Source organism: Nanorana parkeri, unplaced genomic scaffold (assembly GCF_000935625.1).
Source record: "Nanorana parkeri isolate BGI_ZX_2015 unplaced genomic scaffold, ASM93562v1 scaffold389, whole genome shotgun sequence".
Classification (NCBI taxonomy): domain Eukaryota; kingdom Metazoa; phylum Chordata; class Amphibia; order Anura; family Dicroglossidae; genus Nanorana; species Nanorana parkeri.
Genome location: NW_017306657.1, coordinates 822,808 through 847,772, shown reverse-complemented (window position 1 = coordinate 847,772; position 24,965 = coordinate 822,808). Strand labels below are relative to the sequence as shown.

Sequence of the window (24,965 nt, the reverse complement as noted above, 5' to 3'; positions counted from 1 at the left end):
CTGATCTGGCAGCACACTTCCCCCTCTCATTGCCTGGTAGCACTTCAGGCGCATTATGCACACCTCACAAGCCCAGAGCTCTGCTGTACTAGTGTTTTACTCTGCTACAGTATTCCCAACTTCTGACCGTAGACAGCCTCTGTATTATTCTCCGGTCTTCCTCCTGCACTGACCCTTTCCTGTCTCTGGATAACGATACTGCCTGCCACCTGCCCTGACCGTTGTTTGTATCAGGATTATAATACTGCCTGACACTTGCCCAGACCTTTCCCTGTCTTAGGATAACGATATTGCCTGCTGCCTACCTCCACCCTGACTCTGCACGTACTGACAACTGCCTGTAGCCTTCTTGGCTTTCACCACCTACCACTGAACTGACTCTGGAATGCCTCTACAGTTGGGCTGTGTTTTCTAACATTTGCAGAAGTTGTGTATATAGCATACTTAGAGCTATATTAACTCCATGTGTCTCACATCCAGAGCAAAGTACCCAAAAACATTGTGCTCGTTATTCCAAAAAACAGCATTCCTTGATGTGGCTAGTATTAGTTTAGCCACTCAATCAAGTAGCTTCCTCATATCCCACCATTTATAGCCACATGGGTTTCCCAGTCACTTTAATTCAATCACCTTAAACCAGTCACCATGGAATTAACAATACAGAACAAGTCCAGCTGAATGTAACTAATCTTAACTCCAAGAAGGGCATACGCGAATGAAAAGATGTAGAACTCTTTCTTGCAACACAGTTTATAAAATAATTAGACTGTACAGCGTGGTCACATTTAACAGGATGCTCTTTTGCAATGCTCTGATTAGGGTTTTTCTTACATTCAGTCAGAGCAAAGATACAGGCTTTACTCATCAGTGTTTGCTTTCCAGCCCCCACTTATGTCTCTCTTGTTGAAGCACAAGGCTCTAATACCTATAAAACAATGTTTTCTTTATGCCCACGGCATGACAGCTCTCATTTAAATTAGTATTAAACTCTCAAAGGTTTTTTTAATAATGGATCAGGTTCAAACAAATGTACATTGTCCAGCAAAGCATTACTTTACTTTTTTTGCCCAAACACTTAAGGTGCCCATACACCTTATGACCATCGCAAGACCTTTGTCTTGCGATGGTCATAAGCTCATTGAAAACTTGTACGATCTGCCCATCTTGGACGGGGAGATCGTACTTGCGATCATCGAAAGCCCGAGGCTTCCGATCACTGCGAACGGGCAGTGTGCGCATGCGCACACCGGCCCGTTCAGCAGTTGTCGAACAAGCAGGCCACTAACCCGTACGATTCTCGGCAGTTTTTCAAGCCTGCTTGTTCGACAGAAGACGTGCGACCGTACAGTAGAAACGGTCGCACGCCTTCCATACACTGTACGATTCTCGTACGATCGCGGGATTTCCCGCGATTCTCGTACGAGAATCGTACAGTGTATGGGCACCTTTACAATCATCATGTTTTTGAACAGCTGCTTCCAAGTCTCTCAGCTCAGCTTCCCTGAACTTCCTGACCGGTACAAGATCACAAAGGACAGTGCAGACTCTAGCAACTGTTCATCTACTAGCTTGGGTAAGGGAGGAGAGGGGTCCGGTGGGGTAGCTTGATTTGCTGTGTCTGTGTGTTTTTGGAGATGCACACAGCTTGCTAACACACACAAGGGTGGCTCCATAGCACTCTGCTTGAGAAAGGCGTCACTCTAAAACAGGAAGTCTCAGTGCTCAGGGGACCAGCTGAATCATGAGGGAACCTAAAACGTTTAAACACCAAGGAGCAGCATCCATTGAAAGTGATTTCATCAGCATTTCAAATAGCTTAAAAACCTTTTGATTTTAAGATCACTTTAAGACTATTTTATAATGTGCTCCAATGACGGTAGCAGGTGCGAACACTTATGCTACTTAAATACTATTTACATTATTTCTGTGTATCACAAAAGCCACACAATGATAGACGTTGTGTATTTGATATGCTACAATAAACACAGCAATGAACTTGTGCATCAGATGAGGACACTGTCACAGGCTAGGTAAAAACAACAGCACGTCTGTAGATTATCTCTGTAAACATTAATAATAGGAGTAATAGAACAGAGGCAACTTGCTGATGGAGCAGAAAACTTTGACCCCCCTCTTTCTTGCAGCTTATATACAGTACACACACTCCTTCACTCTTTGCATTTGGGCCAGCCGAAGCCTCTGCTCTCATAGGTGAGTGATGGTTTGCATCTGCTGAAATGTGTCCTCCGGGGGGGATTTTGGACCTTCGCATATGTAAGGAAATAGATTGCTTGTATTTGTTTTGATTTTGAGACATGATATTCCAAAACTAAATAATTTTTTTTTAAAAATCATAGGGCCTTTATCTAAAGGGGACTTCAATTTAATTTTGTTTCAGCACAACTTTCCTTATTTCACCCTTTTTTTCTAAAGTTGATTTTATTTTTGTATTAACACAACTTGCCTTGTTTTACCCCTACACTTTTACCTTGTATGATACTTCAACAGGGAGATCTCTCTGCCATAGTTCCCAGTACTGTTCCTGTCCACATGGTAGTTTTGGTTTTCCATCCACCTTTGCGTGTTTCAGCTCCGCCTGTTACATTCCTGATAGTAGTAAATCTAGCAAGGATGGTGGTAGTCGCTCCACAGTGACCAGAGTAGGTGTTCAGACCCGGGAACTCAGCACGACAATCTCACCAATAGTGTCCCCGAGAGATTGGAGGAAATATCGGGTGGTTTCATTCTCCAGCATCTGTCAGTTGGATGGACTTCCACTTTAATATACGCTCCTGGAAGAATGACATGCAGTAAACAATCAGCCGAAAAATACAATCCAATGAGTTCAGGCATTATAGGAATATAAGTATTCCAGAAGGTTAGCATTATAGAATCACACTTGCCGTGGTATATTGCCTGCAATTCAGAATTATCAACTATAAATATTTTTTTTTTGAGTGTTTCTAACTAGTTGCTGCTTATGGTTGCGTTTACATTGTAGTAAACCTTTCATGTACAATGAAGCACAATAAACGGACACAATAATAAGAGTCCGGAAAGTCAGCAGCTAAATAATTACAGCTAGTCTATAAAAAGTTATAGATCAGCATAGGCAACCTCGACACTCCAGCTGTAGGGGAACAACAAATCCCCTGAGACATATCAAGACTGACAGCCACAGGCAGAGTCATGATGGGACGCCTGTAATCCTATGCAAAGAGTACCTGTCACCAAGGAACACATATTAGGACATAAAGAAGTTTACTATTTAGCACAACACAGTGGGCCAGAAAAAATGGAATTGGTGGTTGTTGAGGAATACGAATTGTCACATAGTATAACATCTTATAGAGGGGCATTGTATGTCACATGAACTATTATGTTGTAGAACATATAGTTTATTTGGTGCATAGTTGAAGCTACAAAACCCTAAACATACCTTAAAGCTGGCTATACACTGCTGTGCTGGCACCGCTCCCTCCATTTTTTAACTGACTTTTGTTAAAGGAGCTGATCCGAAAATTGTCAACTGAGCAGTACCTGTAGCCAATCTGGGTTCATGCATTCTGACAGCACTGTGTGCCAGCTGTCAGAATACAATAGCTGACAGGGAATATTCGAGCCCTGCTGGGTAGGACAAAGAAAAAGCCAGGTTTATGGCCAGCTTTAGACATGGGATGACAAAGGTCTGCTCCAGCTAGGTCTATGGCTTTCCACAGAAGCTTCCATTGTAGGTGTGGAGGGTTGCCGTGCGCGTGAAGGCAGTGCCAAGCATACAAGGAAACGTGTTCTGAGAAATACAGGACTAGTTCTATAAAAACTTGCTGCCTGGGGGTCACTGACCTGGAAGAAGGAAATCTTGATATCTTGTATATCTTGTGAACGTGTTTACCATCCATGCCTCACAAAGTAATCGGATCAGCAAGACAGCCAGGCAGCGGAGAGTTCTGCAAAAGCAGCCTTCATATTCTCTCAGTACATATATATTCTTTAATGTATATATTATTTCTGTAATGTATCCACAAATTGCTATATTCTTAAACACACCGTAGGATGATTCACAATTAGAATTTGAATTTTCTAGCCTTCCATTCTCTGAATGTCATACCGCTCTGCCTCTCTGCAGCGTGTTAGCAAACAAAGGCAGCAATGTACCTGCCACCAGCAAGAGTTCCATGGCAATATTAGTACTAAAGTGGACCCCTGTGAACATTTTATCATCACTATGCTGATTTACATAGTTGTAGGAGCAATTTGTGACTTCTTTGGGAAGTTGTCTATAATTAAAATCAATTTTGGGTTAGCAATCCTAATTCTAAAGCTTGGCATTCAGGTTACGACCTGATTGTAGAATATCTGCCTAATACTCTAGGCATACACTGCTCGAAATATTAGCCAAGTCCTGCTGTGGTATAATGACAACAGCACATCCACCGCTCTCAGAATACAATAGCCCTTGGGGGGGGGGGGGGGTTCCCCCTCCCCCCGTGAGAGCGCTGCAAAACAGGACATATGCCTCAATTTTCCGTAACAGCTAGCAGCACTGACAACATTTCTAAAAAAACTTCTAGATGTCTTCTTAACTCAGCAAAACATACAGGGATATGTAAACTCTTAGAATAGATTACTTAATCCGGCTGGCCTCACACCTAGCTCCTAGGATGGGATGCCATCATGCCGGTAACATGTGCCACAAACACCCGCCAGACACGTTTGCAGACAACACCGTCCTCCATCGTGTGGGGGGGGGGGGGATTCCCCCTTCCATGCTAAACCAACAGGGCTGAATGAGAAAAGCCATCTAGTAAATGGCCAGTCTTACTGAAACTATCTAATATAGGGCCTACCTAAATAATGTACTCAATTTCTATTTAGTCATTTGTTGGTAGAATTGAAGATTGTACAATCATGGTGTGATATGTATGGTCAGCTTTAAAGAATGTCTAAACCCAAGCCCCCAAAATTGAAGAGTTACCTAAACCCTAAAACATAAATGTAATATATTGCAGCTTACCAGTCCTTAAATGTGGTGGCTGCATTTGTTCTTTTTTTTTTATTACATTTTTTGCAAGTACAGAAAAATATCTGTATATCGTGTCAAAATTGATGTGTCAAAATATCATGTGCACTGATCTGAAATCTTAAACAATGTGTCAGCTTTCCAGCGATCCTTTGGGTGTAATGGAGATAAGGAGAAGGTGGTGGTGTTTGTAGTTCAAATTAGGAGAGCAGCCTTGGGTGACAATGCTGCTCCTCCATAGATACAGTACAGTAGGTGAGTGTTGTCACCCTACGATACAACATGTGTTACTGGCAGGATTACCAGGTGAAAATAAAGTAAAAGAAGAAAACTAATGCAGCCATCAAATCCCAGGAATAATACACTGCATTAAATTGCATTTATACTTTTGGGTTTAGATAACTCTTTAATCTTAAATATCCTGCTTCCATATAAAGTGCAAGACCTTAAACAATAGTGTCCACCATATGCAGCCTTTTCTTACTTCTTATACAGTGCAGAGTATTCCTCTCCATTAAGAAACTGAATACACACAAAGGAGAGAATTCTGCAGATAAATGATTTAACTCTTTTAGGAATTTCCTGTCTCTTCCTGTACTTTGTACAAGTGTAAAGAAATATACTAAAACAGCATTTATACCTGCTGAACAAGCGAGTTTTACAATCTATTAAGATACTCGCCACAAAAAATGTTATTTGTAGGGCCAGGGCTTAAGGTGAAGCAGACAGTGCTTCATATATGAAAAGGAAAGATGATTAAAAATATGTAATATATATATATATACACACACAATATATATATATATATATATCTATATATATTGTGTGTGTGTGTTTTTTTTTGCCATTTTTCACTTGGTGAAATAGTATAACAGGGTATTTGACACACCGATAGTTTATAGTTCCGATTTGTCATCCTGCACTTTTTCCTGGCCCATATCCATGGCAGCGCTGACAAACGAGCCCAGCGCTGCCATGGAGTATAACCAGGAAAAGAAAATTACGGTAAATAAGATAAAATTTTCAGTTTTCCTGGCCATACTCCATGGCAGCGATGGGCTTGTTTGTCAGCGCTGCCATGGAGTATAACCAGGAAAAGAAAATTACGGTAAGTATGATTACATTTTCCGTTATATGTGTGCTGAAATATCCTGTCAATCCCCATTTCATGTTAAGTCCCCTCAACATCCCGGCAAATCCAAGTGTAAGGGGCTAAGGGCTGGCCTTTATAACGCTAACCTAACGCTAAATTTCTGACAAGCAATCTGCATCTAAGGGCTGGTAAGCTGCAATATTTTTGTGTTTAGATATGCTTTAAGGCTTAGAGTAGAGCTAAACCCTAACTGTAAAATATGTGGTTTTCAAAAGCCCTGTAAAGTGTCCTCCAAGGTGTTTTACCTTTTTTGCATCTTATTACTGCCGGTCTCCTTCAGCCTATTTCAGCTACTTCCTGCCCTAAATACATTTGCTCCAATGTCAGGTATACTTGATCGCTGTGAACCAACTTCTACATGCCTGCCAGTTTGGTAGAGGCACAATTTTGCTTCTTCATTTTGAAGCCTTCACAGTCAGAGGCAGCAGTGCCTGAGGTCTCACCTTGCTGATACACAGCTATGAGGCTGTAGGCACATGAACCACACTTGCATACCAGGAAATGCACTGCTATTTCTCAGAAGGAATTCAAGAGAAAAGTTACATTATTTGGTATACTGCTAAGGAACAATGAAAATGTCTACATAGTCCCTATAACACAACAAATCTTCCTTTTGGAGTTCAGGTCCACTTTAAAAAGACTAAAACCCATTTCTGCAATCATATTAACATGTCACAGCTTATATAAAATGTTGCTGGTTAGGTTTATATTTACTTTGATCCTTAACTTACCCTAAGAAAATTCTATATCCCTAAAATTAATTTTCAATAGCCATGAGCCTAAGGTCAATGTTCATTTTGGCACGGAAAACTTCTTGTGACAATGCGAACATATGCCGTAATGCATCGTTGGCATTTTTTACATATTGATGTATATGAATGGGCTTCTCACATCTATTTACTACATACAATATTTCCATATTAATGGGTCATTTTCATTTTTTTTCAGTGTAACACCTGAACACATAGAAAACATCTAAGAGCATTGCCTACAACATGCCATTCACCAGCAACAACTCCCAGGTGCCCCTCTCCGACATGAAACAGGGCATCGATGACACGCCTGTAAAGCCCCCACTGGATGAGACCCCAACAGGTGAGGCCTAAGTCATAAATTGCCCTGTCAAACATTGTAAAGAAAATTATGCACCTGATGTTCAAATCCCCAGTACATTGCATGAAATTATTTTGGGGTTTCCAATGCTGTACTACTAGGAACATAATGGGAAGAATCATGTGGGCTGTTAGACAACAAAAACAGTTTTTTCTTCTGATAATTTTAGCCATATGCCTATTTGAAGGACTGCGCCAGGAAGCCTAGATCTCAAGATCATGTGTTGGAATATGACCCTTACGACTGTGCTCCTGATCCAGAGATCTTTATCTTCAAATTGTCAACCCAATGCCCTTGTAGGCCTTCTGCCCACTGCTCTGTGTCAATTGGGATTTTCCCAACCAGTGAGCCTACACCGAGCAGAATTTAGGGCATTTAAGTGCCGGAACATTTTAGATTCAAATTGTTGGCTCAGAAGAACAGAGGTAAATGTAACTTTAGTGCTCTCTCAAACCTCCCAAATCTGCAGACAGAATATAAACAAAACATATCGGCCATGGGTATGTAATATACAAGATACCATAAACAGTGGAGTGGTCAGGACTATATAACATATAACATGGAATATATAGAGTGCAGGGGTCAGGAGAAAGCAACATAGTGCTTAGCCTATAGGGTGCAAGGGTCACAAGTATGTAGCATACAACATAAAGTATAGAATTCAGGGATTTAGACTCTATAACATACAACATAGCATATAGGGTGCAAAGATCAGGAGTATGTAAATTACAACATAGCTTATATAATGCAGTGGTCAGAACCATGTTACATCCAGCAAAGCATATACAGTACAGCGGTCAAGACCATGTTAAGTACAATATAGCATATACAGTGCAGTAGTTAGGAGCATGCACAGCATAGCGTATAAAGAGCAGGGGTCAGGAATATATAACATGTACTCCTCTTCAGTAGGAAAAAAAAGGTCCCCCTACATTGGTGGTTAAGGAGAGAAAGAATGGCCTGGTGGTCAACAGAAAGAAAAAATGGTATATATGGGAGGGAAAAAGTGATCTGGTATTGATAGTCAATGCAAAGATGAAATGCTTGTGGGGGAAACACTGCTCCGGCATCGGAGGCCAACGCAAGGAAATTAAAAAAACCTTGGGCACTGGGGCGAGGAATCATGTTCGGTAGTCAGCGGGTAACTATTCCTCCCCAATTCCCCCACCCTTTCAGCACTGGTGGTCATTGGGGACCAATCTCCATCTCCAGCATTGGTGGTAAGGGGGGGACCAATTCCCCCTAAGTGCTGGTGTTTGTTACTCACCATAACAGATGCTTCATGTCCTGCTCTGCCGCATTACCCCACCACACCTGTCACTGGCAGGTCACGGTTAGTACTTTGGAAATCACTCTGCCCGACAGTTTTAGCATAGATCCGGTGCCAGTTAGTGAAATTAAGAAATAGAAAATCTAGTTGCAACAATTTCTATTCAGATACTTTAATCAGCAGACCCCTTGACTTCTAAACTTTGGAAGAGCAGATACAAATCTTGCAGCATTATGTCTCTCTATAGATTCCACAGACACAACGTCTGTTGATCTGCCCCATGAGGAGGTTAATGAAGAAATCGATCCTTGGGCCTTGCCTGAACTTCAGCCCTCTGGTCCTTCCTGGAAAGGTGGGTTCTAAATTAAGGTATTTAGAGTTACATTGCCATCTTATTCATTTAAGTATGTCTAAAGCCATAACATTTTTTTTGTTTTGAATAGAGAAGGAAATAAATAGATATTGTGTGGGGTTTTTTGCTTTGTTCCATTCCATTCTTCTTGTTACCAGCTATCAATGGAACAGGTTGAGCCAAGGAAAGAACTGTAAAATTCTAGATTTCCCATTACTTTTTGTCCCAGTCCACATATTCTCAGCTGGCACACAGACAGCAATAAAAGCCTGAGATGGGTTCTAACCCTTCTACGCACTATGCAAAATTGAAAAACAAAAATGGGCTTTAGATATAATTTAACTACTACATAAATGATCTAACATTTCTTTATATTCTTTCCAGACATGAACAATAAACAGAGAACGAAGAGGGTTGTGTTGGGGCTGGTCAAAGGATGTCTACTCCTAGGGTTACTCTACTTGTTCATCTGCTCCTTGGATGTTCTAAGTTCAGCTTTCCAACTAGTTGGAAGTAAGTAAACCATTCAACATAAAAAGTCAAGATATCGTGGGCTTTCCTTTTTTTATAAAGAAGCTGCAAAATGAACACAATCTTTCATGGCAGGTTTTTGAAGAAACTATATATCGCGTATTTAGACATTTTCTAAAGCTGATCAACTTGAAAAAAAAGTAGCATGAGAGTTGAATGTTAAAAGATAGCTTTAAAAAAGTTGAAATTTTAAAAAAAGACTCAGTAGAAGATACATATTGATATTTTAAGGAGAAATGAGGCCTGTGTTAAAAGTGTTCATGTAAGTCATTTAAATAGCACTATAATCTGACTTCAGCATGTAATATGGCAGAATCAACACAATATGGCATATTAAGGTGGTAGAGGAATGACTACAAAGTTCATTTTTGTTTAATATCATCCATTTGTTCCTGTCTATAAGGGCATGGGACCCTAAAAACAGTATTGTTTCACTGAAAAGGTGTTTTCCTGAAATTGCATTTGGATGATGATGTTATATGGCCAGTTTAGTTGCCAGTAATGCTTTGGTGAACTTAATGCCTCAAGTCAACAAAGCTGATCTTGCATAATTATCTATATCATCACAGTGCCCCATCATCTCAATTTTAAATCTTCATCCACTTTATTCTTCTTTTGCAGGTAAACTCACCGGAGATATTTTCAGTGATAATGAAATTCTAGCGAATCCAATTGCTGGTCTGGTCATTGGTGTCCTGGTTACCGTCCTGGTGCAAAGCTCAAGCACTTCATCTTCCATCATTGTTAGCATGGTGTCCTCTGGAAGTAAGCATTTATATGGATTACATAACAAAAAACCTAGGGCAAAGAAAGGACAAGAAGCAGCTATAGTTTTTATAAGTATCTTTCATTTACTGATTGTAAGTTAAGCAGAACAATACGTTACATTTCACTATCTTTACCACTATCCCAAGGTAAAATATACTTCCAGCCAAAACTTATATCTAGTTTTGGATAGAATGGGAAAGGGTTGAGACTGTCAGATTTCTATTGCTTTCTTTGTCCCCGTTTGGAGGATCAAATCTCATGGTATGTACTGGCAATTGTTGTTACAGGAGAAAAAGTGAAAGGGAGTAAAAAACCTCCCAGTTTGAATATACAGTATGTTCAGATGATAACTGTTAAAGGTGGGATTTCCCTAAATTAGGGACATTTCTGAAGAATGTTCACTTCCATTGGTTCCTCTGGGGACAGGAAGTGCAGGAAAAATTTGCTGATGAGGGCACAAACTAAATTCTACATATGTGAATCTAAAGACTCTACTAGAGATTAAGTAAAAAATAGAAACATTCTTGAAGATGTTCTGTATTATTAGCCTTCTAGGGGATCTTCCACTGAAACATGAGTAATGCAGTCCTGCAACAGAAATAAGACGTTTGACTCTTTATGAGAAGGAAGGGAATAGAGGTTAGGAAGAGAAGTAAAAGTGTGGCATTGGGTTCACACAAGCCTATAGAGTATATTTAGGGAAGGATGTCTTGGATTTCTGAAGATATTAATAGATGACTTCTCTCAAGGAAAAGCCAGATCCTGAAAGATCCTGCAGTGGTTATACCATGAACACATGTAGGCCATCATTTGTCTTCAGGCAATTTTAAAGGAACATGATAGATATATAACCTGGAAGCCAATGGTCAATAGTCATTCTTAGTAAGTCACGTTACAGGTTCAATAGTCATAGGTAATAAATTAAGGATAGGGCAACTTTTAAGGATAAGATTATTTGACTCCACATTGTTCATGGTTTGTTACTTCTATGTGCAAAATTAATGTCTTCTGCTCTCCTGCAGTACTAAATGTGAAGGCTTCTATTCCCATCATTATGGGAGTGAACGTCGGAACCTCGGTGACCAGCACATTGGTGTCTTTGGCACAGTCAGGAGATCGCAATGAGTTTCGAAGGTAAAATTAATTACATGGGCTGGGTCGGCGGCCCTGTGGGTGCCAGAACCAGTGTTCATATAAGCTAGGATGGAGGACCAGAACAACTGAATGGAGGGGCAATACCAGATAAGATGTTCTAAGTTGGGGGAGGGAGCATGACATTTGGGGCATGATGTCAGCCAGTCGGATGGGGTGGATTTGTATCTAAGATTGAATCCGTAGTACGCTCTGTGAATTAGTTTGAATTGGAGTTCCCTCCATACCTCACAAACAATAGTCTTCCGCAGGGAGAGCCATCCTTTTAGCAACAGGTGTTCAGTGTCTTCCAGAGGTAGTTTAAGAAAGTCTGACCATTTAATGACATGCGCGGGAAAGGCATTCGAGGAGTTCAAGGGGATTGTCGAGCGGATGGTGCTGATGAGATCAGAGAGTGGCATTTTTTCTTTCGGGGAGGCTAACAATCTCTGAAAGGGCCCCTGGGTCAAAATATTCCCAGTGAGTGGGAAGTTGTGTGTTATGAAATTACGTATTTGGGCGTATTGGAGGAAGTGGGTGCTAGAGACGACAGGGGTGTTTTGTAATTCTGCAAACGTTTTGCAACGTCCCTGAGGGTTTAGTAGGTCCTTAATTGTAGTGATACCCCCAGTACGCCAGTGGGAGAAGACCGGCGAAGCATTTCCTGCGGGGAAAGCCGGGGAAGACGTGAGAGGCATCAGGGGAGACACCACCCCCAGGATTCCAAACAGTTTCCTAGCTTCCCTCAAAGTGATCACAGTGTCCCTGAGGAGAATGTTACTTTTAATGGCGGGTGGAAGGGTTCTCCACAGAGTATGGATCACACCTCATAAGGACCAAGGCGAGACTATAAAGTTGTTCCATGGGTGTGTTGGTGAAGTAAGATGTGTCATGCAGCCAATCTCTTACATGTCTGAATAAACTTGCTAGATTATATAATCTAATGTCCGGTATGTTAGCTCCTAGGAGGTTTGAGGGTAGTTGGAGTTTTCTTAATGCTATCCTAGGGCGTTTCCCTCTCCAGATAAATTTAGAAAAGGTTTTGTTTAACAATCTGATGTCTTTATGTTGTAAGAGCAAAGGGATCGTCTGCATCGGGTATAGAAGACGTGCAAAACTGATCATCCAAATTAAATGACATCTACCTAGCATGGAAATGGGAAGTTCGCGCCATCGATGTAGTTCCTGAGTAATCTTATTTTTAGGTATCTGGGAGGATGGATCTGACAGAAGGAGAATTTTGTCATTATTGCTTGAGGCGAGATATGTCGGCTTCCTTAAGGTGGGTTTTCTGGAGGAGTGCAATGTCGACACTAAGGCTCTTGAGGTGACGAAGAATCTGCCTTCTTTTGTTGGGCGATTTGAGGCCCTTGACGTTCCATGTGATTATGTTCAGGGGGGTTCCCATTTAACCAACAGAATCAGATGAAAGACAAAAGGTGAGAAGATGACATCGTGAGGAGGTGCATTACCGGGTGTCCTGTTGCTCCCGTAATGCCCGGGGGGGCTAAGCTCCGTGGATGAACAGGCAGTTGAAGTATGAGTTTCTTGTCCCTCTATGATAGCGGTAAGGTGAGAAGGATCCATGATCAAAAGACCATGGTGTTGGACTGCGGTTTCGTAGTAAATGTAAACTGTCGATGATTTGGTCACAAAACAAACAAAAACAACTCCGAGACAAAAAAATTACATAATAAAAATAAAAATAAGAAAAAAAAAGTATCCTTTAGTAGGCACTTCCTTTTTTCCCTAGTGCGACTGCTCTCTGACAGACGGAGGTTGGGAGCCAAACTGACACCCATTTAACCTGATCTGTAGCTCGGTGGGGGTTGGTCACCGTGAGAGCGTGTTCTCCGTCCCGTCTTTAAAAGATTGGCCGATAATAGTCAAAAGTGTATAACAAAAAAAACAAAAACAACTAGTAACTGAATAACAATTGAGTAGAATGAAACAGTACCTGCATGACTTAGGCATCCGACCTCAACGCCCATTGCGTGAATATCCATTACCCCGAAGGGAAACTTTTCCCGCACATCCTGGGACCACTTCAGGCTTTTTTCTTCCTTGGTGGGCTCTTTATCGGAGATGAGGACGATGTTTCATTCCGGGATTCCAGGAACCGTTGAGCTTGAGCGGCGGAGGAAAAACGCCAGATTTTACTACCGTGTTTCCCCGAAAATAAGACACTGTCTTATATTTTTTTGGGCTCAAAAAAACACACTAGGTCTTATTTTCGGGGTAGGTCTTATTTTTTTTTTTAATGTACAACAAGCCAAAGTTAATGCAAATCCATATCCAAATCAAATAATCCAAAATGGCAAAATTAAGAATAGAGTGATCAGGGCAATCAGGGGTGCCTTACCTTTCCAAGAGCAATTTGGTAACCAATCTCTGGCCAGAATGAGTGAAGTGCACTTTCACTATCGATTCCTCACAAGCGGAGTGCATTTGGTATCACTCCGCCTGTGACAGGAGCTGACACTATAGAGGAAGCATTGGCTTATGCGGCTCTGCTTCCTCTAGCGCTGGCTTCATTGGCACTGCTGATTCTCTCACGCCTCTTCTGCGGCTCGTCATGTTCCCCCTTATGCCACCACCGGCCCTGAAAATGGTCACAACTAGGTCTTATTTTCGGGGTAGGTCTTATATTTTAGCAATTCTCCAAAATAGTACTAGGGCTTATTTTCGGGGTAGGTCCTATTTTCGGGGAAACAGGGTATCTTCGGTGGAAAAGCGCAGGCCCGCCGGGTACTGAAGCGCAAATTTCACTCGTCTATGAACCAGGATTTGGCAGACCTCATGAAACGATTTTCTCATCTTAGTGACTTCAGCGGAATAATCTGCGAAGAGAAGTAGTTTAAGGCCTTCCACCACCAGATTACGTTGGGCCCGGTACGTTTGAAAGATGGTGTGTTTATCATGGTAATCCAGGTAGCACACGATAACTGGCCTGGGTTTGTTGTCATCTCTGGGCTGGCCAATTCTATGAGCTCTTTCCACCGTGCAGGCGCCGTCAAGGCCCATGGCTTTAGGAATAGCATTGGCGCAAAAAGGGCGTAAATCGTGAGTCTTGATCGACTCTGCAATGCCAATCACTCTGAAATTGTTGCGCCGAGGCCGGTTCTCCAGGTCATCTACCTTATCCTGTAAGGTTTGCAATTGCTTGGCCATATCCACGAGTGTGTGCTCCGTTTCAGCGGCGTGGTTCTCCAGCTCACTGACTCGCTGCTCCATTTCCTGCAGGTGGCGTGTGTGCTTGTCAAGAGTGGCATTTAGTTTTCCCAGGTGATGCTGCAGGGAATCATTAATAATGGAGGCCACATCAGCTTTTAAGCATTTAGCCACTTCTAGGGCTATGATTTTGAAGTCCAGGGGGAGCGGGGCCATCCCAAGGCCTGACTCACCCCCAGCAGCCTCGTGCGTGTCTGTCTGTGGGCTGTCTTCAGCCGCCATGTTGGATGTGGCATCCTCATCCTCGGAGCGGTCATTAGTGAGGGACAGCCGCGCTCGCGGCTGGCGCTCCATATAGCGGTCCATGACGGGCATGATGTCGGTACTGCAGCGGAGGTCGGTGAGGGAGAGATGGCCTTCCGAGACAGGTTAGTGGAGATATGCCGGGACGGAGCTCCGTGTCAGCCATCTATCGCATCGGGCGCCGGAACCGGAAGTTAATTACATTTTACTGACACAGAATAAAACTGACATATGGAATTGGGAGCACAGCCTGACAAGTTGCTAAAGATGGGATTTTACAACTTCACTGTGATATAGGACGTTATAGGGAGCTAATGGACTTTCTATGTTTGTTTTGGTTCCTAGCTGAATGTATAAAAATGTTAGAAAGTTGGATAACTGGAGTAGCATCCAAGTAACAATCTGGATTGATTGGTTGTAGGGCCTTCGGTGGTTCAGCCGTGCATGGAATGTTTAACTGGATGACTGTGATTGTACTACTGCCTATTGAGCTGGGAACAGGCTACCTCTACTACCTGTCTGATGCCATTATGAAGAGCTTTAACATCCACGCTGGAGGCCAAGCCCCGGATATCCTTAAAGTCATCACGCGGCCTTTCACTGATCTCATTATCAAGGTGAGAGACATACTTACTACCTCATATCTATCTATCTACATCTGATGTGTGAATGTAGATGTTATATGATACACACTATGAACATTAAACATTCTTATTGGTGCCCTCTAGTTGGACAGCTCTGTAATCTCTGGAAATGCTGTTGGTAATCCTGAAAGCGCAAACAAAAGTCTGATCATGAGGTGGTGTAAAACGGAAGTAAAAAATGTAAGTGTTCAGTCCTCCTGGTGTTTTTGATTCACTGACCATTTTATGCCAAATATTGCAGAGGGGGACCTAGCAGGTTATTAGATTACATATGAGTCTTTATTTGTAATGTTGAAATGTATGTTTGTATATCCTTTTAACAAGTTTTTTCTAGGTGACCGAGTACTTCCCTGTTACTAACCTTACCAACTGCAGCACAGTTACCTGCGTCACCAATGCAACTGGAACCTTTGTAGAAAGTAACACCACAGTTCAAGAATTAATAGAGAGATGTAAGTTGATATTATTATTATACAGGATTTATATAGCGCCAACAGTTTGTGCAGCGCTTTATATATCAGATTGCTAGGAAATGCCCCAGATCTTATGTGGTCAGTGAAGACTGATAGGATGTGTGAGACGTTATGTGATTAATTACATGTCAGGCTATACATCTTGATATCAGTAATAGATGGAATCAAGATATATAGTTTAAATATTAAAGTATGGACAACGTTTTAACAGATTACCTCAAGTCCTCTTTAAAAGGGGTCTTTTTTCACCAATAACAAATATTAGTGAACAAAAAGGCCACCATACCATTGTGTGTTTAACCTTAGGAGGCAAAATAGCTGCTCTACAATGACACATATTTAGCAGTAGTTTGAGCTGCTGATTGATAAGTGCAAAAAAAACACCTGTTGCTCATTTTAGAAATTTGAAGCTATCCTGTGTTCTCTGCACACTTCCTGTGCTTTCTCAAGGATTCTAATCCTAGGCATTTTGGGACTACAGATTGATTAGTGCCTATGTTGCAGAGTACAGGATAGTCAGTGGGTTTGAGTAGTTTAGCAAATGACAACTGGGCAGGGCTGATACCACCCAGTCCACAAAAATGTTGTGTGTTGTCAGCTCACAAGACCACAACAGGACATAGGAGCGGAGTGTATTTCTAACAGATCAACAGGTATTTTGCTGTACGTGCAGGATCTTTAAATGGATACAACATGGGAGAATGTACATGTATTGCAGAGATGTACTGCATTTTTCTTATTTTGCACTGACATTCACTTTAAAAAAATCAGTGTATACAAAATGGCTAAATCAGTTGTATGCAGAATAACCATAACAATGGCTGAACCCATTTTCTATAGAAAGAAGACAAAAAAAAAAGAAGAAGAAGAGCAGCAGGTAATCGTCACAAGAGTAAAAAAAAGCCTTTATTGGCTTCACAAATGGCATCAAGGAGCTATACACAGCCAACGTGTTTCGGGGGTCAGGAATCCCCTTTATCAGGGCTTACACAATGGACAGCAGGACTCTCATAGACTCTAAACAGCCCCTGCAGACAATCCTATTTCTCAGTCAGAAGTGGGAATCCTTGGTGTGAAAAGATCTTTACCAGCAGTTCAGCGTTTTGTACAAAGATCTTTTCCATCTTTTTGTCATGCTGGCCATTGTTTAAGCCCTAAAGAAGGGGAATTCCTGACCACCGAAACATGTTGGTTGTCTCCTTTTTGCCATTTGTGAAGCCAACAGGGGTTTTTTTTTTGGACTCTTGAGACAATTACCTGGCACTTTTTTTTAGTCTTCTTTCTATGAATTTCTCATTCTGGGCATCCCACCCCACTGAAAGGTCCCCTGTTTTGTGAAGAGATGCCAGAACTGAGCCATCAGGCCCAAATATTGCTCCTATTCAACCAGAGAAAGGTTGTGGTCCAGCGCCTTATCCCCACTCACCCTTGAGCCACTTTTCTGTCAGCAACAAGAACACTTTACTAAACTAAACTAAAAAAAACTTCAGCAGTTTAGAGGCTCGTTAGAGGCACCATCCTATGAAAATGTAAATAGTACTGTCAAACTGAGCAGATATTTTCTAGGAATTTCTAGACATTTACAGACTGCTTGGCACAATGAACCTTAAACATTCATGCTTCACACTTCCTGGCCATAATGAGAGTGAATGGGGCCTGCTTGGAGCACACAATACAGCATGTTAGTGCCAGCTTTGTGAACATATATGATCAATCTCTTTTTCTCTCAACCAGGCGTACATATTTTCTCACACATCAATCTCCCGGACGTAGCAGTGGGCTTCATCCTTCTGATCGGATCATTGTTTGTGCTTTGCACGTGCCTCATCCTCATCGTCAAACTTCTTAACTCAGTCCTGAAGGGTCAGATTGCACAAATGATAAAGAAGGTGATTAATGCAGGTGAGAAAGCTGCAATCACAATGATGCTCCTATAATTAGCAAGAGGTACTTTCCTAGGCATTGACACCAGCAGGGCCACACTAAATGACGTTATGTAGCTCTGCGCAATGGGGCTGATTTACTAAAGGTAAATAGGCTGCTCACTTTGTAAGGGAATTTGCACTTTGCATGGGGAAATTTCCATTAGCTTAGTGAATGTGGTGAAATTTCACTTGACAAAGAATACCCAATCACAAGTAAGGAAAAGAATAAAACTGTATTTTTGCTTGCACATGATTGGATGATGGAAGTCAACAAAGCTTCAGTTCTTTTTCTACGCTAAGGGAAACTTCCCCTGCAAAGGGCAAATGCCTTTGCAAAGTGAAGTATTTTTGCCTTATGTAAACCAACCCCAGTGTGTCATGTGATTATTGTAGTAAACACTCTTTCTAGAATGCGCTATTGGAGACAGCAGACTTATGAACTGTCCACGCCACAAAACAGATGAAAGATGAGATTACTTTGTTTCTCACCTTCTAAAGAGCCTCCTGACTCCTCTCAACATTCCTTGCACTTTCTTCCCCCTACAATGATGTTAGTGAATTTAGAAATATCTAGGGATGCACCAAAATTCATTTTTAGACCGAAACTGAAAAATGTTTTTGTCAGGCCAAAATCGTAAATTACTTTTTTTACCAACCTTTTTATTATGTTTGATGTCTAAAAACACCCCTGATATTTCCATTTAAAAATAGAAAAAGAGATTGAAGACACAGTCTTCAATCTCTTTTTCCACAACCTCTGTTATGAATGACCGGGAAGCCTCTATACTGAGTACTGCTGTCCATTCATAAACTGAGGAGATAGTATGAGTTACTGTGACCTGTGACAGCTGACCGCTCACTTCCCCCCACACCACTTTGCTCGGCATCCTGAGAGCTGTGTCCTCCCGCAGCATCTTGCTCGGCCTCCTGAAAGCTTCTCTCCTCCCCGTTGGGCGCCGGCAGCTGGATCCTCTGTGTCCCTTCGCATCCCTGCTGCCTCTGCCAACACGGGCAGAGGAGGGCAGCAGGCATTGGAAGGGACACAGAGCAGTATCCAGCGGGCAGGAGAGAAGCTAGGGATGCACTGAATTTAAGGCTGCATTTTCGGCGATTATGGTACTATCGGCATTTTGCCCATTTTGTACTATTTGTGGCTGAAATATTTCAGCAGCCAAAATTTCGGTGCATCCCTAGACATATCCAGAGGTGGTCAGAAGAGGGAAACACACCAGAGCACTGTCTGCAGTCTCTTCGCATTTTTAACACATTCATTTCAAATGGCTCGTTCATGTTGGTGTACATACATGACACACATTTTTAATGAATGATGAATGCTGCAGTTTGAATGTTGTAGCAAAAGAAAAAAATGCGTCACAATAGTCAGAACACATCTAAGGTTTTACGCATTTTATAAAACGTAACGCATTTGATAAAGTCCTAATATTGAGCTTTGGATCAAAAATATTTATAAAAACATTAAAAAAAGAAAAAGAAAATCAATGAAAACTCTGATTTCCTACTTCCTCCAGAGTTTGTTTTAATAGGGGTTAGTGCAATGTGGTGTCATTCATTTTTAATGGCTTCCCAAATCACTAAAGCAACGTAATGGTGCGCATCTGGGGTTTTTTTGTCCATTCTGGTGCTTTGGCATCTCATCCAGATGAATGGGCTGCCTGCACTGAACATGCGGCATACAGTGCGATAATGCAGTGGAATGGAAAGGTGTGACTGGGCTCATTATACCAGACTTCAGATAGATGTAGATTTTAAACCCTGCAGTCTGTACAGATTTAATATTCTTAGAAACCACAAAATAATTTCGAAACACGTTAAAGTGAATACAGATGAATATGTTTCAATGTGTAAGTGTGAATAGGCCCTTATCTAGTTCAGAGCTGGACAGGTGGACTGCAGGGGATGAGTGGAAGTCGACTGCAGAACATCTGCATACATTCGGTTCCATACACATGACATGCATGTGGATAAGAATTGTAGGTGCAGTACAATATTTCTGCTACCTACAGCAACCAAATCATAGTCTTTTAGTCCCTAGTTTACACTAATATAGGGCAAATGAAAGCTGAATGGTAAGCATATGGTAAGCATGTGCATACAAAAAATATACCTTATAATTCCTTATGACTTACAGTACCTCTGTATCACTTGATTGTGCTGCTAATATCTTTTTCATAACTAAAGAGAGACATCTACGGACAATAAAAAGTATTGCAAAATAGCAAAATTATATTTATGTTTTTTAATATACAGTATATGCAGCCATTTTTTTGGGATAGAGTAAGGGAGGGTTATAATCCCTTTGCCATTTTTGCCACCTGTGCCCCACTGGGGAGATTCCTCTTCACTTACTATCCAATAGCCACAAGTGGAAATTCCTCCAAAGAGAGGGAAATCTCTGGTGGTCAACAGGGTCACCCGAACTAATGTGCCCATTGGAAGATTTCCCATCTATTACTGTTCTGATGACAACTAACATTTTGGGATTTCACTTTCAGTAAGAATGGTCACCAGGAAAAATAGAGAGGGAGAATCTCCCTAATCGGGACACAGACATCAATAAAAAAAACCTGACCTTTGTTCTAACCCCTCTCCACTCTATCCAAAACTAAAACAAATAAAATGTTTTGGTTTAGATGCAAAAATCTAATTCTGAACTATGTGCACACAGACTTCCCGTTCCCATTCAGCTGGCTCACCGGATATTTGGCAATCATCATCGGAGCTGTAATGACGTTTGTGGTCCAGAGTAGTTCTGTCTTCACTGCTGCTATCGTACCTCTGATGGGTGAGTGATCTCCATTGACAGACATTTATACTTCCACGCTTTTGTAATTATATTCCTTCTCATAGTACAGTTTATAGAATTCTGTTGTATCAGCTTAATCGCTTCTGCCAAAAGGTCCAATCATCCTGTACTGCCGGCGATCAAATGGTTGGCACCATCAATGTTAATGTTATTTTAGACCAAGTTTAACGTATATTTACAGCTTCTATTTCCAGTGTCCTACTGTGGAGATTTCACTTTACTTCTTATTTTGTAGACACAGCAGATGAGAGGAAATCTCTCTACAATGAGGAGCTAGCCTTTTTTCTTTGAGACAATAGTCAACTGAATGTATGTCAACATGGAAGATTTCTCAGTTCCTGTCAAATTTTGGATTTACATTTTCATGACAAATTACATTTACTGAATATCAGTCTTCATTATATTTTTAGTTTTCTGTATGAATGCAATTATCTTATAAGATATATAATACTAATGGATAGATAGATAGATAGATAGATAGATAGATAGATAGATAGATAGATAGATAGATAGAGATAGCAGTGCACAGAAACAATGGCCATAGTGGACAATACTGCAGTGTAAAGTCTATAAATTTATCTCCATCATGGTACTGTTTCCTGCAGCTAGACTGTGTCACCTGCAAATTCTAAAGTTCATGTATAGACAAAACTTTATTCTTTTGTCTTGGATAGCGTAGAGAAGGGTTAAAACCCTCACCAGTTTATTTTTTGCTGTCTGTGAACCATTGAGGAAATTTCCTTCACTTCTGGTTCCAGAGATCCAACAGGAAGTGAGTGGAAATTTCCCCAAATTAGGGAAGCATTGTATGATCGATGTCTTATTTTTGCAGGCGTTGGGGTCATCACCATGAAAAGAGCCTATCCTCTGTTCCTTGGATCGAATATTGGGACCACAACAACAGCTGTGTTAGCGGCCTTAGCCAGCCCTGCGGAGTCCCTGAGCGAATCGGTGCAGGTATGACATCTTTTGATTCCTTTTATTGTTCTGGGGCTGTACAAGAACTAATAAGTAATCATTAAAATATATTACCAAGAGGGCACCTGTAAAAGGTAGTTTAAAGTCGTTTCAATGTTTTGGTTTTTTATCCCATTAAGACCAGTTTGAGACAATTAACCCCTTCATGAGTCTGGCGACGTACACTGTACGTCGTCAGTCACGAAGGGGTTAATCTTATCAAATATTGTTAAGGTTTTAAAAACTTTGCTTGTTTGTATGATTTGTCATTATATATGTAAATGAGGGCTGCCATATTTGCTTATTACATCCTCAGGCTATACTTCCTACTTTCTAGTGCTACACAATGGTTGTGTTTTACTACTCTTTCTCACAAGGCAAGTCTATGAGTCAGCCGACACATTAAACACCATGATCAACCTGTATGGCCGATAGCTTAGCTATCTCCACTCGCTGCCCCTTTTCTCAGCAGTTGTTAAAGAGACTCTATCACTTTTGTAAACATTTTAAGCCAAGGTCAATACTTTGCATTCCTCCTGCCCACACCATCAAATGCTGCCTCTGATGCTGAAAAATCTTCTATTAAAGGTCCACAGAGAACCAACACTCCCGGAAGTGTCGATCTCTCACAGCTGTCATTTGTTCCTTCTTCTGACCTCATGTCACTATTGTATACTGCAGTGCAGGGGTAGGCCAACTCCAGCCCTCCAGCTGTGGTGAAACACAAATCCCATCATGCATCTGCTTCTGGAAGCCATGCCTGTGGCTATCAGAGTCTTGCAATGCCTAATGGGATTTGTAGTTCCACAAAGCTGGAGGACCGGAGTTTGCCTACCCTTGCTGTAATGAATAGAGGTAAGAGGGTAGAACCAGTGAGAACTGTAGGGGACCCAGGAGATTGAAACTCCCTGAAGTGTTAGCTTCCCTTCAGACTTCAACAGAAGATTTCTCAGGATTAAAGTGATTTTCGGCAGCAGGGAAGTAACATATTTACCGAGTTTTGTTTTTACAGGCATGCCGTGGCTAGAAAGTTGAAACATTTACTATAGCCATAAGGTCTAAAGGTGAAGTTGTCCTATAAGCGAGGAGGCAGATTGATTGCATTGATATACAGCTCTTCCCCTGATTGCCAATCTAAAAATCTCTACATTCAGCACTATAGTGAAATATCAAAGCCCAAGCATGTATGTGGAAAGTAATAAAAAAAGTCATAAAACAGTATTTAAGGGAAAAACAACAATGCAATAATAAAAGTATGTGTCACACAAAACAAAAAAAATAACTTTAAATGTTACAGATAACATTGGTCATTGCAACCAAAAGATGTCCTAGCATGGTCTGCCAGACAGTGAGATTTTCTGCTCAACAAAAAATCTTTCAGAGCATGCCGGGATGCTCTTTCTATGGCATCTGGGAAGTCTACAGGCTGCCTATTATTGTTTGAGTGACAATATTATTTGACCATTATATGGTGTGTATCATTGGTAGACAGAACTGATCATAAATTCAGAACAGCTCACCACTGGTTCTTCTGTCCATTTCTGGATTTCAGGAGAGCTTCAGACTGAGCTGTCTTGTTTTTGATCCTACAGTAAAAAATAAAGGGGACTTCCTTGATAGTCTTTACTGCTTTTGATTTCCCACCATTGCAAAATATCTCAGAATTTTTGGCCAGACGTTTTTGGGTTATACAATACTTTCAAAGTTAAGCTTAAGAAAAAAAGTGTATCCTTTGGAAGACGTAAGAACTAAATCGTAAACCTGCCTAACTCCTCACATTTTAAATATTCCATGGGCAAACCAAAATCGACACTTTTTTTAGTAGTTATGCTCTACAGCAGGGGTGTCAAACTCAATTTAATCGTGGGCAGCATCAACATTATGGTTGCCCTGAAAAGGTATCTGTAAGACTATATAAATGTATCTAATCTTTATCATAATTGTCTCTGCATTCAATTATCACTGGTTTTAGTAATAACTTAATACCTAGATCTGAAAGTAGAAGTCTAGGAAATGCCCTGGTGGGCCGGATTCGGCCCCTGGGCCTTGAGTTTGACACATGTGCCCTAGAGTAAATTTCAATGAATTTATGGAATTGCAATTTTATTTTTAACTTTCCAGCTACTAACCAAAGTATAATACAGTTTGTAGCTCCAAAGACTCCTGGGTGAACTTTAGCACAGGAGATAATTATATAGATATCTAAAATGTCACCAATCAACCTGCAATACAGGTCAGCTATCAGCTCACAAGACTGATTACTTTGAGTAAAGGAATTCTGCAGTTCTGTAATAAATACTAGTTGTCTCTAATCTTATTGTCACAGTAATACATGAACCCTCTTTTCTTTATTCTAGGTTGCATTTATCCACCTGTTCTTCAATCTCACCGGCATTGCCCTTTGGTACGCTGTCCCATATCTTCGTATTCCGATCCACATAGCCAAAAAATTTGGAGATATTACAGCAAAATACCGCTGGTTTGCAGTTCTGTACCTGCTCGTGACCTTCCTTATCCTACCTTTGGCTGTCTTTGGCCTGTCTATGGCTGGATGGATTGTGTTAGCTGGTGTTGGTGGTCCAATTCTGGTGGTCATTGTTGCAGTTCTCATCATTAATGTTATTCAGAAGAAGCGCCCGAAATGTTTACCATCATTCCTGAGGAACTGGGATTTCCTACCTACCTGGCTACACTCATTGGCACCCTGGGACAAACTTTTACTCTCCATGTGTGGATGCTGCTGTAAGAAAGGCTCTCAGCACAAAGAAGACCAAGAAAAATTAAAAGAACCTCTTCCCGTTATGGACTCTCCTTTTCCTCAGACTCACTGCTATGACAATCCAGACTTTGTTCAATCCCAAGATCTATGAGGGTGCAGCCTCACACCCACATGGATCCATCAGGACTTAAACTCCCTCTTTTCACCAACCGCACCCTCAACTATTTATGTGAAAGAAAACACTTTATTTTGTATTTTGATAAAAATGAATGCTTTTTTTTTTTTCTACGTACGCAATGTGGTGCTCTGTTCTACGGCAGAAAGGCCAATAAGCCAACTGTAACTTGTGGTTGAATCCTACAAGATCATGTTTAACCGGTATATTTCTCTTAATACCCTGCAAGGGGCAAGCTATGATAATTAAAAGGTCTTTATTGGAGTCTGTGCAGGGATGGCATGATAGCCGGTTCTTTCTCTCCTGCAGATAGTAGTCTTTGGAAGTAATGTTCCCCAAAAAAAGGGAATTCAGTCATTCAGGTAATCTGAGCAGAGTGTCTTCATACAAATGGGTTGTAAAAGTGAATGAGGTCCTTGTGCAAGAACATGACTTT

General features: G+C 41.2%; 1 protein-coding gene across 2 annotated transcripts; it reads left to right on the top strand.

The window, feature by feature from the left end:
• The first annotated feature begins 2,154 nt into the window (after window positions 1-2,154).
• LOC108789376 (sodium-dependent phosphate transport protein 2C-like) lies at window positions 2,155-24,753 on the top strand. Of its 2 annotated transcripts, none has more exons than XM_018559368.1 (13): window positions 2,155-2,211; window positions 7,122-7,268; window positions 8,804-8,908; window positions 9,293-9,421; window positions 10,061-10,204; window positions 11,230-11,341; window positions 15,234-15,429; window positions 15,541-15,636; window positions 15,791-15,908; window positions 17,664-17,831; window positions 20,541-20,657; window positions 21,511-21,635; window positions 23,993-24,753. In XM_018559368.1, the coding sequence occupies exons 2-13, from the start codon at window positions 7,169-7,171 to the stop codon at window positions 24,503-24,505; spliced, it is 1,923 nt and encodes a 640-aa protein (XP_018414870.1). In that variant the 5' UTR covers window positions 2,155-2,211; window positions 7,122-7,168; the 3' UTR covers window positions 24,506-24,753. The 2 variants fall into 2 exon arrangements, with proteins under 2 accessions (XP_018414870.1, XP_018414871.1); XM_018559369.1 differs by having other exon boundaries at window positions 15,791-15,911; window positions 17,667-17,831.
• Window positions 24,754-24,965: the final 212 nt, after the last annotated feature.

Excerpts from the sequence above, each read along its gene's own strand:
- LOC108789376 (XM_018559368.1), top strand. The coding sequence starts at position 7,169 with ATGCCATTCACCAGCAACAACTCCCAGGTGCCCCTCTCCGACATGAAA. Across the intron at positions 11,342-15,233 it reads GATCGCAATGAGTTTCGAAG|GGCCTTCGGTGGTTCAGCCG; the intron begins GTAAAATTAATT and ends GATTGGTTGTAG. Across the intron at positions 15,430-15,540 it reads TCACTGATCTCATTATCAAG|TTGGACAGCTCTGTAATCTC; the intron begins GTGAGAGACATA and ends GGTGCCCTCTAG.